This window comes from Somniosus microcephalus, chromosome 3, assembly GCF_052327205.1.
Source record: "Somniosus microcephalus isolate GS21.2 chromosome 3, FLI_Smic_1.0, whole genome shotgun sequence".
NCBI classification, from domain to species: Eukaryota; Metazoa; Chordata; class Chondrichthyes; order Squaliformes; family Somniosidae; genus Somniosus; species Somniosus microcephalus.
In genome coordinates this window covers 62,781,673-62,797,626 of record NC_140989.1, presented here as the reverse complement: position 1 = coordinate 62,797,626, position 15,954 = coordinate 62,781,673, and the positions used below count along the sequence as shown (strand labels likewise).

Here is a 15,954-nt window from a genome sequence, read left to right as displayed (position 1 = left end):
ATGTTATCCGAATTTTATGTTTCCCACACGAATCTATATGGATGTGGGAGATTGATGCAATTTTAACTTAAGTGGCCAATTGATTTCCAGCGTGTGGGAAGCTTTTGCATATGGGTTTTTCATGACTGAAAGTCCCCTTCGATGACGTCATCATTGCTGCTGCATTTAAGGTCCACAGCAAGCCTTGCTTCTTCTGCAGACTGCCAAGCTTCTTGACTGTGAAGTGTGAGGGAGCTGCAGCAAAAATGACAAGCGGGAGGGCAAGATCCGCTCCTCGCTTTGACGAGGTGGCACTGCAGGCATTAGTGGATGGGGCTAGGGCCAACAGGGAGATGCTCTTTCCTTCATCAGGGAGGAAGAGGCCTCCCACTCAGACCAAGGCAGTGTGGATGCAGGTGGCTGAGGAGGTCAACTCCTTGGGAGTCACCCGCAGAACCTGGATACAGTGCAGGAAAAGATTTCATGACCTTCAGCGCACTCAAAGTGAGTATGAATTTCCCATCACCTTCAATCTGATCCCCATTGCCTTTCCTCACCAGCACTCAGCTTTAGCAATCTCTTCCTCCACATCCCACTTGACACTGACATACATGCACCCTTACCCATTCCCCCACTCTCTATGCTCACATTCACACAACTATTCCACCATGCAGCCCTCACACTCCCTCTCACTCTGATGCTTTGAACACAACTGACAACACACAGGGAGGGCCCTTGGTCTTGCAACCTCACTCCATCTTTGTCTCCTTCTAAGTATCTATGCTATGCAATCTCTACACTCACTCCTTCATTCTCATTCAACCTCCACTTGTCTCCCTCATTGCAGGAAAAGAGAGCTCACAACAAAAGAGAGCGAGCCAGGACAGGAGGAGGGACAGTCTCAATAGCCCACCTGCCCCCCTAGGAGGAGGCCGTCCTGGAAATTATGGGCATTGAGGATGATTCGCGTGTGGGGGACGGACAGATGGGTGCAACACAGCAAGCTGGTGACAGAAAAGTTTCCCATCTCCCTCTTCGACATTGCATGAGTCGCTGATAATGATTGTGAAGCTGTAACAGATGGACTTATGAGCATCTGCAAATAGCTATGTGCATGTAGCCTTTGCATCATATCTCTGACTTTCCTTTACTCCCCCACAGGACCATCACAAGCATCCGTCCCCCCTAGCCAGGAAGAAGAGGCTGAGCAGCCAGACTCCTCAGAGGAAGCTGCAACCTCTGAGGGCACAGCATCACCAGAAATCTGCGCACCCAGCACCAGCGCAGACACTCACACCTCTGTGGGACCTTCGGGACATAGAGTAGTGTTGTCACCTGATGTATCACAGCTCACAAGTGAGCATCAGCAGATTGTGGAGACAGGGACAGCAGTGGAGAGTCCTAGTTGGAGGGCGCAGGACTCTGCCAGCTCGGCTCAGCAGCATGTCGACCCTCTGCCTCTGGGTCCATCCATGAGCTCAGCGGTGATGGAACTCCAGGAACAGATGCAGGAGTCTCTGGCAGGTTTTGTCTCTAGGGTCGCTGCGAGTGTGGAGCGATTGGAGGAGTCCATAGTGACCATGACCAGAGCCTTTGTGGAGTCATTGGCGCATGAATGCATCATCACGGAAAGGATGGTAACCTCCGTGGAAAGGATGGCTACCGTAGAGGAGAGGATGGCTACGGCCATGGAGGAACTTAGTCGCCAGGGTATGGAAAACATGGTCATTGTTCAGAATCGAATGACATCTCTTGAGGAGCGATGGGCATTTATTGAACAGAGAAACCAGACCTTCATGGAAGTCCTTCTGAGTAGGACTGCCATTGCAGATACGGGTCCCCATGGCCCCCCTGATATGCAGCAAGGTGCTCTCCAGCCACTTGCAGGCGCTGAGGGGGACCTGACCCATGAGAGGGAGGTTGGTGGCAGACCACAAGGAAGTGGGGGCTCCTCTCCAAGCGCTCACACTTCCATGCCATTGCAGAGCCCTCGGTCACAGCCCCACCGGAGTCCACACCCAAGTGAGATAGGCGTCTCAACCCCTGCACAGCCGCAGGAGCAGCAGACTGTTGACGAGCCCTCACAGGCTCGCCGCCCCAGAGGACGCCTGGCAAAGGTGCAGCAGCAAAGTGAGCAAGGGGCCTCCACATCTGCTGAAGCCACAGGGGAGGCACCACGTAGGAGCACGCGTAAGAGGAAAATTCTGCACAAATAGTCACAAGGGTAGTCACTTGGGTGCAATTTTGTGTTTACTGCAAAAATGCCATCACTTCGTTAATGTACATAAAATTTCTGATTTCAAATGTTGCAGTTGTATCGTCTGTCACTTCGCTAGTGGGACTTCCACATAGAGTGCTTAGGCATACTTGCAACTGTCAGTATGGTCGTCAGAGTGCTAGGAATCCTCTGGTTCTTGGCCATTGTCAATGCTCTGGTAAGAAGCTGCGAGGCAAAAGTGTTTGACTAGGCTAAGCAAATCTGGCCAGGATGAGTGCGTCCTTTGTATCCCGGGCAGCAATGTTGTCGCGCGCCTTCTGGCCTGTGTATCTTCAGGTGGGTGACTAGCAGCTTGCCGCTCCTGTTGATGCTCCTGCTGCTCATGGTTCTGTTGCTGCCGCGGCTGGTGCTCGAGCTCCTCTAATGCCCAGATGGGAAGGAAATAAATGGCTCCCATGCTTCTGGTACATGCCTCCGTTGAGGAAGCGCTGAGTGAAGGTGGCGAGAGGGGTTTCCCAGGCGGTCACACTGGAGATGGGTGTGAGGCTCCAATCTTCCACAGCTGTGGTTAAGCCTTCTAAAAGTTGCCCCAGACCTGAGACCACTGAGTCCTGCCACCTGCAAATGATGGCTGATCAAATCTCCTCTTTAATGGTTGACCTGCAGTTGATGGTCAGCAATCCAATAGTGCTCCCGCCAGGTTTCACATTCGTGTTTTCCACCAGGCATGTTACATGTGGGAAAAGGGTTAAATTCGCAAGGGCCTTTCAAAATAGGATTATAGAAGCCATTTAGTGGTTGTTAAGCGCCTTAATGACCAGTCCCGCCTGTTGGATGTGGGACGGAGTCGGGACCATCAGACACGCCTGAGTTAAAATTGCTGAGTTGGGAACCAGGCCGGGGGGGGGTGGGGGGTGTTCCGCCCGCCAGTTTTTGCGATTTTAACCCCCCGCACGCCTCCAAGCCCGACTCCACGGCTCAATGAAAATCGAGCCCATAATGTTTGTACTGATTTTATAGTGATACAAGCAGACAGTAAGCATTTTTACTTTTTATGCTTTTACCAGTTGCAGGAAGGGATCAAGATCATGGGTCAATCTTAATTTGTTTGTTGTCTTGTTTGTGTATTAACATTGGATTCTGGCTGTTTACTTGCAGTTGTTGATCAGGGTAGGGCTCTGAGTCTCGGCCTCTGAGCATTCCTTTTTCCTTTGGTTACTTTTGTGTGCACTTGAACATGCTTACCGAGAGTGTATGGGTGATGTCATTGTGTCATTCTATTGTGTGTAGTGTGTTGATGGGCTGGGTTTGGTGGCACATCAGTTGCATTTATACTGCAGTCTATTTACATCATTACATAAATTGACAGCTTCACTCAAAGGCCATAATGGCTGATGTGGGAAATGGAAAATGTCATCTCAGTCCAGCAAGAGTTACTTTTTTGAAGTTGAGTCACATCTTTGAAAAGAGTATACGGAACTCTCTCTGCATCTGGTTGTGCAGTACCTGTGCCGAGAGTGCTTGGTGCTAACATTGGGTGTCAAAAGTGGAAAAAATGTGTTCAATTTCTCAGCACTCAGTGTTGATTTCACCTTGATGAGAACATATGATACTCCAATTCCTCCCATCCCCATATACGTGTAGACCTATGCTTGATGTAGTGTATATTGCCCCATATAAACAGACTCAATTCCTGAATATATTGCTGAAGGCTAACACTTTTGCATTTCATATTCAGTTTCTGTAAGATCATTTCAGTTCCAATGCCCAGATGCTTTTTTGTGACTTTCAGCCAGTGACTAAGTTGGTAGCACCCTCACCTTTGAGTCAGAAGGTTGTGGGTTAAAGTCCCACTCCAGAAACTTGAGCACAAAAATCTAGGCTGACACTCCAGTGCAGAACTGAGGGAGTGCTGCACTGTCTAATGTGCCGTCTTTCGGGTGAGATGTTAAACCGAGGCCCCGTCTGCTTTCTCGGGTGAACGTAAAAGATCCCATGGCACTGTTTTGAAGGAGAGCCAGGGGAGTTATCCCCAGTGTCCTGGCCAATATTTATCCCCCAATCAACATCACTAAAACAGATCATCAGGTCTTTATCATATTGCTGTTTGCGGCAGCTTGCTGTGTGCAAATTGGCTGCCACGTTTCCTACATTACAAAGTGACTACACTTCAAAAGTATCGCTTTGGGACGTCCGGTGGTCATGAAAGGCGCTATATAAATGCAAGTCTTTCTTTTCTACCTCTCTTTCCTCCTTTTAAGACGCTCCTTAAAACCTACCTTTTTGACCAAACTTTTGGTCACCTGCCCTAATTTATCCTTGTGTGGCTCGGTGTCAAATTTTTTGGCTTTTAATCCTCCTGTGAAGCGCCTTGGGACATTTTACTACATTTAAAGGTGCTATATAAATACATGTTGTTCTTTTCTCTGTAGTTGAACAATATAATGTGGGCAGAATTAAATGTGCAAGGGGAGATGGGGGAGGCCTTTTGGCCTGCCCTGGTCTTCTATAAAAACCTACAATACCTTATCAAAGCATCTAACTACCTCTCAAATGATTGCAGATATTTTACCACCACTACCCTACCCAGAAGACTATTTCACACATTAATAACTCTTTGCAAGGAAGTAGTGCCTCCTTACACCAGCCCTGACCATGTCTTTTCATCAGTTTATACTGCAGTTGTGGTTTAACTTGAAATAGTGTTCTAGATTCACCTTTTTATATTCTACATCTCCATAAGGTCCCCACTCATTTAATTCTTCCAAGGCTGAGTTCTTTGATGTTGGGAATCAGCCTACTATCATATATATATATCAATGCTTAATAGAAAATACTTAGTTTGAATTTTTGCTTGAAAATTCGATTTGTCTAATTTCACTTAAAATACTTTATTCCTTTTTTTTTGCCAGATCTAAGGAACCAGCTATCAGTCAAGGTAAAAAAAAAAGTTTCTTTTAAACTTAGCTAATGCTTGCAACTTTCCTGAGTGTTGTGTACAGACAGTTTTCCTGATTTTTAAACTTAAAAGTAATTTAATTGTCTTTTCTTGAGTAATTCATAATGCATTTTATTCATTTAAACCCATATTAAAAAATTTGAAAATAAGTTCATAAGTTAAATTGATAGAGTTTTAATACAGTATTGTGCATAAACAAGGACCGGACTGTTGAAAAGAGAGCACAAAGCAGAGATACACGTTTCAGGTTTAATGAAATTCTGTTTATTCGAATCCATTGCTATTCATCAGGTATGTAAATTTCAATGTTTTGGAGACCTTTGTACCTTGATATATTTATAAAATAACTGTTTAAGTGGGTTTTGGCCTGTACTATTCAATAAAATAAGTATGTACTGTATATTGCTCATTCTGGAATATTACAATGAGTTTAAAGGTGAACAATATTCTGCAGCATTAAGTTGATGAAGCCAGGTATTGCTTTCTTCTGTTTTTAAAGTCCGTGTGGCAAAATTATTTGATAAATCAGGAAGGACTTAATACTAATAAATGCCCTGGGTCAGATGATATATATCCTGAAATATTGAAGGAAATTTATGGGGTTGTGGCTATCGGCAGGGAAGAATCGATGAGTGCTGATGATGCTGCTTAGGTGCAGACTATTTAAAAATGGCAACAAAAATAACTCGACAACTACAGGGTCATTAGCTAAACGTCAGTAACAAGAAAGGGGTAGTAGCTTTATAACAATATTTTTATAAAAAGCAGCCAGTAAGTGTTTAGAAGGGAGGATCCTTCCTGAAAAACCTCCTGGATGTCTTTGATGATAAAGTGGATAGTGACACCATCCAGATATAGTTTTCACTTTTATGAAAACTTTTGTGAAAGTTCCACATAAAAGACTGCTGCTTAAACTAAAAGCTTCTGGAATCCGGGGTAGGTATAAAATAGGAAACCGAATACATGTGAGAGGTATAGCCTCAGTCTGGGGAGTTATTGAGCGGCATCCCATAGGGGTAAGTGCTTGGATTCCATTTGTTTCTAATCTACAGGAAAATCTGACACATTTACAGAGTGGGAGAATAGCAACAAATTTACTGAAGAATTTAGATTGCTTATGCAATTAGATAAATAGTAAATTATCACTGATAGTTACAAAGTACTGCACATAGGTTGAAAAATGTACATTAGTATGCAATTAATCACATTGAATTAGTACAGGAGGATTTAGAAACTGACCTGGGCAGCAATAATTGTCACTTTCTATAACCAGAACAGCAAAATAAAAGTCTACAGAAGTCAAGCTGAAGCTTTACAATCTACTGATTGAATTGTACAAATACGAAGTTTGGTTTTGTTTGCCACACCGCCAAAAAGAGAGATGTTCATTGGAAAGGGTACAGAAAAGAGCAACAAGAATAATTTCAAATCTACAACGGATAAGCTATCAGGAAATATTAGAAAAGTATCAGCTTTACATTCTACAATGAAGAAGGCTAAGATGGGACCGCATCAAGGTATATAAAGTATTAAATGGTACAGATAAGGTAAATAAATCCAGGATGTTATTTCAGGGCAAGCTAGGATCCAAGGATATAAATTGAAATGGTTGAAAAATGAATTCAGAAGCTATCAGGAAGAACATCTTTACTCAAGTCATGATCATTTTTGGAAAAATCTGTCATCAGGTTTATCAAAGCCAAACACATTGGGTAGTTCAAAATGCAGTTGGACATTATGATGGGAGAGTACTTGAATATAAGTAGGCTTTTCTCATCCCTGGTTTTTCTTATGTTTTATCTGTTTATTAGTTAATATGTTTACTGTCATTTCATTCATTTTATTTTTTAATTTAATTTGATTTTTCAGTTTGACGGTAGGTAGTGATTTTGCTTACATTATGATTTGTTTTAAGTTGTTTTATCTCTGTCTTATGGTCAGCCCAAAGTTCACGCCGTGGAGCGTACAGTCAAGGTAAGTACCAGCCAAACAGCATCCAATGAGCTGCTTTCTGACTTTAGCTTCCGCAGTCTATTTTGGTGTTCTGGTTTGCTGGGACCACACAAGTCATTATAAAGCATTCACTGTATAGGAATTAAACAATCAGTTCACTGTTCAATAGGATGATCATTCTCACATGTACATATATGTACTTTTTTAAATTGGACGAATTATCACCTAACAGTCCACATACCATGTTGTAGAATTAAAAGGTATTGTAATAAAAATCCAGGAATTAATGCTACAAAGGAAAAAGCAGTGATATCAGGGCCATTTTTTCTAAAATTGGGTCTTCTGCACCTGGAATGAAAAACACCCCATAAACTCTCAGTCCTATTTGCGCTAATATTAAGATCCTGTGGAGGTATTTAGGTATATTTTGTTGACTTTGAGATTTATATTTGAGGTGACATTTTTGAGCTTGTTTAGTGCTTCAATGTTCGGTTCAGTGTTATCTAAATTTAGATGAAGTCAGCGCCACTTAAATTTCAGCCATTGTTTCTAGCCATTTTAGACTTTTGACAGACATTTTATTGAGTAGCCTCTTTTTTGTTTAATAACATGAATTAAAAAATGCAGGAACTAACTTAAAAACAGCACAGAGCAGTAACTGTAAAATTAATCTCTTCAAAAGAAACAAGTTCTCTTCATTTCAGAGGCAAGATTCAGCTGCATGGATTTTTAAGATCTACGCACTAATAATTTAAACAATTTTTTAAACCTGTGCATCCATAAATCTGTAACACTACAGACTGCTAGATGTAATTTGAGGGTATGGTAATAAGTAGCATACTCGCTCACTTACTGCAACGTGTGTGATACTTTTGATTCCCTAGGCTCCAATGACTGACTTGATTTTAGTTGATCTATAGTACAACAGAATTAACATAAGCAATGGAATAATCCACTATATTTGGAAGAACAGTGTTAGGTGTGAGTAGTCTGGAAAATTTTTAAAAAAGTGCAAACATATTGACAGTTAACTTGACATATATAAACTTGCAGTCACTTAACAACATTTCATCTTGAGTGCACTGTTGTTGTTGCTGGTGTTATACGATGCATGGTACCAGGAAATACCTTAAATCCGAGTACTGGGTTGCAGTTTGTTTTACAGTCATCTACGGAACTGGGATAAGAATTGGAGTTGTTTGAAGGGGATCAGATATTTTTCTTGCAGTGTATTTTGGAAGGTGGCCATAACATTCTTACTCCTTTCTTAGTTGAGCTGCTTATCAGATGTTTGTGTAAAGGTCGCACCAGCTATGAGCGTCTGTTCTATGGATTCTGGTTTGTGCACTTGATAAGGAATAGCTGTTTGGAGTTGATTTGTGTTTTAATGGGGCAGCTCCATTGCTGTAGTTAGTTTAATCTTTTAGCCAAATTTTTGCATGCAGATTCTTGTTTTTATATTATATTTTGGCAGAGCCAACATATAAAGAAATTGAAAATAGAACAAAGTGGTATTTGCTTTTCTTTATTGCTCCCTTTTCTTGTCTTGAAGTTAAGAACATGACTAAAGTGTCCCATTTTAAATACACTCAGTGTAAAGGGCAATGGACATTGTACAATGATGATATGATGTTTAAGGGTAAAAGCAGAGATGACGATGCTCATCAGTTACCCTTTCTTTCCTTTCCATTTTATTTTAATTTCTACCCTTTATTAGGGCCCCACCCTCCAAGCCATCACACAGTTCCCACCTGAAAGACGGAGCAGGCATAGTCTCTACCAGTGGTGGTCTTTAAGTGTACATGACAGCAGTATAGACTGTCTGCCCTCTGATTTAATGCATATAAATGCTTGATTTTCCACTCTGTCAGAAAGATCCTTCCCCAGACAATGTGTTTAGTTACTTGTCATGTCGAAATTGTAGATGAGAACCCAAATCCTACTCTTGTGTAATACATGCGAGAGTATGTGAATACACTAGCTCACCTCAGTTTGTGCCTTCTTGCAGCTACAGGAGCAAAGCTATCAACAATTTGAATCTGCATTTAATAAACTTTACAAATACTGCTTTGCTAAATTATCTTTGAATTATCATAAATTTTGTGTATGGCACGCACTTGTCAAGATTTTTTAGTAATGCTTTATGTCAACATTTATATAATATAAAATGTTGCGTAAACATTTAGAATGGGAATTACTATGTAAACTGTTGCTGGTCATGGTGTAGTTACAGGCTATTACGTGGTGCTGTACCATGAGTCTTCACCTCCAGCCACTATTTTCTTTTTCAACCCATTTTGCCCTTCTCTACAGCAAAGTTTGTATGTTTTGTTTTTAATGTTATCTTTTTAATTTTCAATTTTATCTATTCTGGTCTGCTCTGCTGCCCCACTGGTGTTCCATCTGGCCCCCAATGCTCTCCACGCCCTCTCCTCTTCATTTTTGCTGCCACTCCGGCCCTAACCCGCTCCAGTCGGGTGTCCTGCTGCTCTTTGTGGTCCCTCCAGGTCTCTTGCAGCTTTGGTGCTTCCGAAAGCAATGTTGTCGCTTTGTTTATAGCGTTTTTGTGCTCTTGCCATCAGAGGGCAAGAACCCTGTAAAATAGACAGTGACTCCAATAAATGAAGTATCGAAACAACCTTACAATAAGGGAGTCTAGTGTATACAGGGTTACTTTTTTATTTCAACCCATAGGTTGACCCAAATTACAGGAAACTCTTTGGTATCCGACACCGATGGGATCGGGATGGTGCCGGTTGATTAAAAATTCCGGATGACGGAGAGGGTTATCTACCGAGGCTATTTTTAACAAACAAAAATAAAAAAATCAAGAAATGTGCAGTATACAGTAATTGGGTACTCACCTACAGAATGTTGTGTTAAATGGATGGTGGAAGATGCTTGATTAAGTACAGTACTGCCAGTTGAGGGTAATCCATAACTCTAATTACTTAACAGTAAAACAAAACTTATAAACGACTGTACAGTATAAAGTACTGTAGGTGACTGTACACTTATTCCAAGTCAACTGGTTCATCAGGAATATCCATGTCAGCTGGGTCATCAGGATCCTGCACTTCAACAGGTTCTTCAGGCACTTCCACTGCTTCAACTCTTTTGGAAGCTTTCCTAAACATGTCCCGGATGTCTGCTTGCTTAGTGGACTCTTGCCTTTTTTGTAGAAAGGTGGAATGCAGAATATGGAGTTGCATAACTTCTTGGGCAGAGTAGTAAGGCTGCCTTTCAGCAAATTGGAGGATTGAAGCAAATCCTTCTGCAGCTTTAGTCCAAGAAATCATCTTCTCTTCAGAAATCTCATCCTCTTCACTTTCCATCTCACTTTCCTTTTCTTTCTTTGGATTCAAAACATTCTCCATTATTTCATCATCACTTAGCATATGCACAACAGCAACTTCTCTATCTGCATCAACCCACTGCTCAATATCACTTTCACTGAGGTTACATAGAGGGTTTGCCAGCCATTTCCATTACTGTACTCCTCTTGGGATGAACATTGAACCCATGAAATTCCTCCTCTGAAGAAGAACCTTCAGCAAACATTATAGAAGGCCACAATTTGCGCCAGGCTTGTCTCAAAGTGTGACCTTTCACCAAGTTCCAGGAACATGCAACATTAAATATGGCATCTTTAAAGATTGCATTCCTTCTGAAATGCGTGAATATTGCCATCTTGGTTTATCAGTTTACGTAAGAAGTCTTGTAATGACACTTGAGATTTTGGATAACACCCTGGTCCATGGGTTGTTTGAGAGAAATTACATTTGGTGGCAAATAAATGGTGAAAATATTTCCCGAAACCAACTCGGATTCATGCAGATGGGCTCTACAATTATCAAGCAATAAAATGCATTTGCTATCTTCAGGTTTCCCTATTTTACGTAAATGTTCCCTCACAGATGGAACAAAAATATGATGGAACCAATATGAAAAGATTTCCTTATCCATCCAAGCATTTCTTTGAGCTTTGTACTCAACAGGTAAGTGCCTCACATTTTTAAATGCACGGGGATTTTTATACTTCCCAATAACAAGAAGTTTAACCCGGTGTGATCCAGCAGTGTTCGCACATGTTAGCACGGTTACACGATCTTTATTTTTCTTATAACCTGAAGCATTAGCTTCACTAGCCCCAGCAAGCGTTGATTCTGGCAAAAACCTCCAAAATTAGCCAGTTTCATCAGCATTGTATATCTGAGCTGGCGACAAATCATGTTGTTGCACAATCCGATTGAAATAATTGCAGTATTCTTCTGCGGCGTCGTGATCAGCTGATTTCTTCTCCCCGGAAATATCGAGTCGTCGTATCCCGTGCCGTAACTTGAAGCATGTTAACCATCCCTTGGAGAAAGCACACTTGTCAGTGAGCTTCATCTTTACGTAGAAATCCTTCGCTTTCTCGATTAGCATGGGTCTGGAAAGTGGAACACCTTCTGAACCCTTAAGAGAAAACCACTCATAAAGCACAGTATCCAGCTCTTCAAGCTTAGGCTTATGAAGCGTATGCCGTTTCTCTACACTCTTAGATGTCTCCGAGCTTGAATAAAACTTGAACAGCTTATCCTTCTGCGATTTGATGTTGTAGATTGTTGACGAACCAATTTTGAATTCATTCATAATGTTGATACGCTTCTCTCCCCTTTCTAGTCGTTGGCATATCTCGATTTTCTATTTTAAAGTTAACACCACTCTCTTCCTTTTGCTTGCACCAACTTTTGGGAATTCCATAATGCAAGATGGGGGGAGATAATTCACGATAAAGACGGAGAGAGACACAGAAAAATGACGGATCGGAAGAGACTATTGGCAGCATGGGAGAGTCAGATTCCTGTTATTGAGGTGTTCGGACTTCCGACAGCGCCAAGAAGCCGAGTAGTGGCAGTTTGGAGAACTACCCCCATTGACTAACTCGGCCACCGCGGGAGACTCGGACTCGGCAATATTTCCAGTTATTGAGGTGTTGTTTTTGGAGTATGAATTTTGCCGGTTAATAGAGAATTCCATATAATAAGGTGCCATTTAAACAAGAGTTTCCTGTAGAAGTATCCTCATTTTTCACTCTCCTTGATACTTGGGCCTAGAAATTTAATTGTGCCCGAAAACAGGCGGTGGGGAGGAGAGTGCGGGGGTGGGGGTTTGGCACGTGCCTGCTCACGTGGGCGAGCGTACACGGAAAATTTGCACTGGAGCCTCATTACTATGAGTCAGGTGTGCAACCAGCACTATCCGTGCTGCTTATTGGTTGCACACCCTGTTTGGGAAGGCAGGTAATAAAGGAAGTACCAGCTCAGAAACTGGTACTCTGGAAACAATTCGCAGGCTTCATTGAGAAAATCCATTTGAGGCTGGGGAAGTACTGAGACTGGAGTTGAGCAGAAGGCTAGGAGAAGTGAAGAGTGGGAAGAGGAGAGAACTGAGGAGGCAGTGCCGAGCAGATGCCTCAATTTTTTTAACAAAATATGTGTAATTTTGCAAGGTCTGGGATTATAACACTGAGGATTGATTGAATGTGTAAATTTGTATATTTGCTATCAAACTTGTAAAGTTAATTTAAAATGGTGGTTCACAATTTAAAAATCACTTTAAATTATTCTTGGTGGGAATTTTGAAGATGACGAACAAGTGTAAAGCACTTGATTGAAGAAGATACAGGTAATATCAACAGTGTGAAATATCTAGAAAACTTAACCTTTGTTTTGTAGATTATCCAAAAGCTTAGAGCAAATTTAAAGCATTTAGGATACAAACATTTTTGAACACATTTTTTCTACTTCAAAAAGTAAAGACAAAAAATTCCCCACGGCAGGGTGTTGCTATATCATTGCAGCAGGATATCATTTTTCAGTAAGTTCCTTCCTGTTTCCTCTCGTCCCAAGTCTGGTTTAGTTTAGTTGATTTCAGCAAGGGTGTTGTTTTGAACCAGATTGTTTCACTGCTAGTGGACCAGCAAGTTTTTCAAGGATTAGTTAATCCCTTGAGTGCTGAATTTCCTCAGGAAATAAAACAAACACACACACACACACACACACACACACACACACACACACACACACCTACACACCTACCTTAATAAAGCAGCTAATTAAGGATGCTAATAGTCTATGTGTGCCTCATATCTCTCTTGCGTGTCCAATGGCGTAAGCAGCTTTGATTGCAATAGAAAGCCTTGGTCCCTGGCAGATAGCCATTTAATTTTTCTGGCTTTTCTAATAATGGTGGCACTTTGCATTGGCATAACATGAATCAAGGAAATTGCCACGGTAGCATTGCTGGCTCTGTTCCTATGGCTACAGATCAACTGTACATTCATACTGGAACTGCTTTCTGTTCATGAGGGTGCAGTATTGGGGTTAGGGCCCTGTACTGCCACATGAATGCCAACAATAATGCCTATGCTTTTGGGAAATCCAGCCAGAGGGTAAAAGTGCAGGATTCTCTCGTTTTGCTCTGTTCTCCATGCAGAAATAAATGTATCGAGTAACCTCAGAAACTGTGTACTACAGGTTGAAAGATTTGGCAAATATCTCCTGTTTCTTGAAAGGACTCGGTGGCATAAATGTTTAAAACAGCTGTCACCTTGACGGCTACTGACAAGAGCCGTCCTTGTCTTGGAATTGTTTTCTAGGCCTAGCTGCACGGGTGTGCACAGTTTTGTGATTAAATCCATTTTGAAATCATAAGTCTTAATTTTAGCCTCTCTCCCAACAAGGAAACCTAGACCCCGGCTTCCCTCTCTGACCACGATAACCTACCCCTATCCCCCACCACTTACTTGACTGCCGGAGACCGTTCCCGCAGGTCCCTGGCTGTGGCTTCTTGTCCCACATATGCAACTTCCACTCAACGGCCTGATGTCATTGCCGCCGGGTGAAGGCAGGAATGAGGCTTGGTCTATTTAAAGGAGGCCCAGAAGTTAAAATGGCCTGGTCCTCACGTTGATGAGCCAAGGCAAGCTTAGCGCTCACAATGTCACCTCACATTAAAATCAGGGCTATAATGTCTGCCTGCAGGTGTTTTTAGGCATGTTTAGGTATGATTATCTAGCACTGTAAACACAGGTGGGGCATAAGGATGAGCCCTAATTGAGCGTCTAAATTCAATTGCCAAATCTTTCATGCCTCCTCCTCCAAAACCTGAAAATACACAGGGCTGCATAGTGACGAATGCCTATAGGCAGCATTGTATGAAATACTATCTGACCTAGCAGATGAAGCACAGATTTAAAAAGCTGCCTATAGTTTTCTTTGTGGCAAACCAGCTACACAGTTGAACAGCAAAAAAGTATGGATGGAAAAATAAACACCAAATACTGATAGCAACTACTGATGAATGAGCCCCTTCAAGAGCAAAAACCATTTGCAGTGTCTGTTTTATATAGGCACTGAATGGAGTGCTGTTCAAACCTAAAACTATTTTTAAAACATTTTGGGGGCCTTAGCATGTGTACAGGCTCTGAGTGCTACAAGTGCTTCTGGACATTTGTATCAAGTGTCGTGTGCATTGGGTGCTCATCAGGCCTCAGTGCTCCTTATTGCAGGGTGATGGTACCCAAAACACAGCAGCACAACTAGCACCAAAGACCATATTATCAGCCCCATCAATTCTATCATGCACCATTATCACCTGGAGATGTGAATCAAGGGGATGTATGTAGCCCAAGTATTAATATGATACTTTCTGAATAAAACGAACTTCTAATTAGCCACAGTACTAAAATGACTGTCAAAAAATATAATTGATTTTCTCTAAATTTAGAGTGAGGTTTGTACTTGTTGAGGTAATCGAAGTCATTGCTGGAAAGTGGAACGCCCTCCACCATCTATTTACAGTGTTACCATTCATCACTCCTAGGCCAGGTTAAATGCAGAGTAAACATCTCTTAATATGTGCCTCAAAAGCTCATTGTCCCCTTTTTAGGAAGATTTTTATGTGCCCGAGTTCTTGTAACAAAAAGAAATGGTATGATCTGAAAAACTCATTTCCATATCTGCTGATGGGATAGATTGTGCCACAACAGATGTGATTGGACTGCATTTTTTTGGCTGTTTAATTTTCAAGTACCTGGTAAAATGATGTCCATTGTTTTCACCAGGACAACAATGTCTGTTTAGGCTTCAATCCCCTTTTACTGCACCATAATAGCTTCCATACTACAGTGTTTGTGGTTTCTGAAACCAGCTGAACTGTGGTAGTTTTATGCTGTACATTTTTACTTACTAAGCACAAAATAGTGGTGGTCCAAGTTTTAGAAGAGCGCAGTGTCCAGTGTCACCTGACAATATATGCATTATATCTAACTACAGGAGTACGATCTACCAGTCTCAAGGCTCAGACTTGAGTTCCCCTGATGGTGCAGTGGATAAATACACCATGTAGTGCAGTACTGAGCCATACAGACTAGAAAGTTTCCTGGTACAGTTGCTATTCTGTGCTGAATTAGTTGATCTCAGCCAGTGTGGTAGGTAAGGGTGGGACAATTGCCCTTGGTGTTGCAAGGCTAGATAGGGGAAATTAGCTGTGCAGTGTTGAAAAGTGCGTAAGTGAGGAGCAGGGTGGCGCAATGGGTTAAATACTGGTCTTCCACCTGCAGGACCGGGATTCAAATTTGACCCAGACTGATTGGGTGCAAGTCTCCTTTGCTGGCTGTAAAGATCCAGGGGCGGAGAAATTTTCAACCGTCAGCCACCCCGTTTATGAGACGTGCGGCAGTTGAACATGACAGGGGAACAGCAGCCGCACCTTCGACGCCCAAGGCCGGCCTGATGCGATTTTCAGGCTGGCCTGTAAATAGGTATCCAGTACCCCCACCCGAAATAAGCGGAAAGTT

The 15,954-nt window shown here is 42.1% G+C and overlaps 1 protein-coding gene across 14 annotated transcripts in view; it reads left to right on the top strand.

Moving 5' to 3' along the window:
• Nucleotides 1-15,954, top strand: part of eml4 (EMAP like 4) — a 334,770-nt gene that overhangs the window by 218,868 nt on the left and 99,948 nt on the right. For 9 of the 14 annotated variants that reach the window (XM_085980750.1, XM_085980748.1, XM_085980747.1 and 6 more), the window contains 2 exons: nt 5,110-5,135; nt 7,098-7,130. In XM_085980750.1, the coding sequence (XP_085836876.1) occupies nt 5,110-5,135; nt 7,098-7,130 (59 nt within the window). Of the gene's footprint in view, nt 1-5,109; nt 5,136-6,440; nt 6,674-7,097; nt 7,131-15,954 lie in introns of those variants that run through there. The other 5 variants (XM_085980755.1, XM_085980768.1, XM_085980771.1 and 2 more) reach the window with 3 other exon arrangements.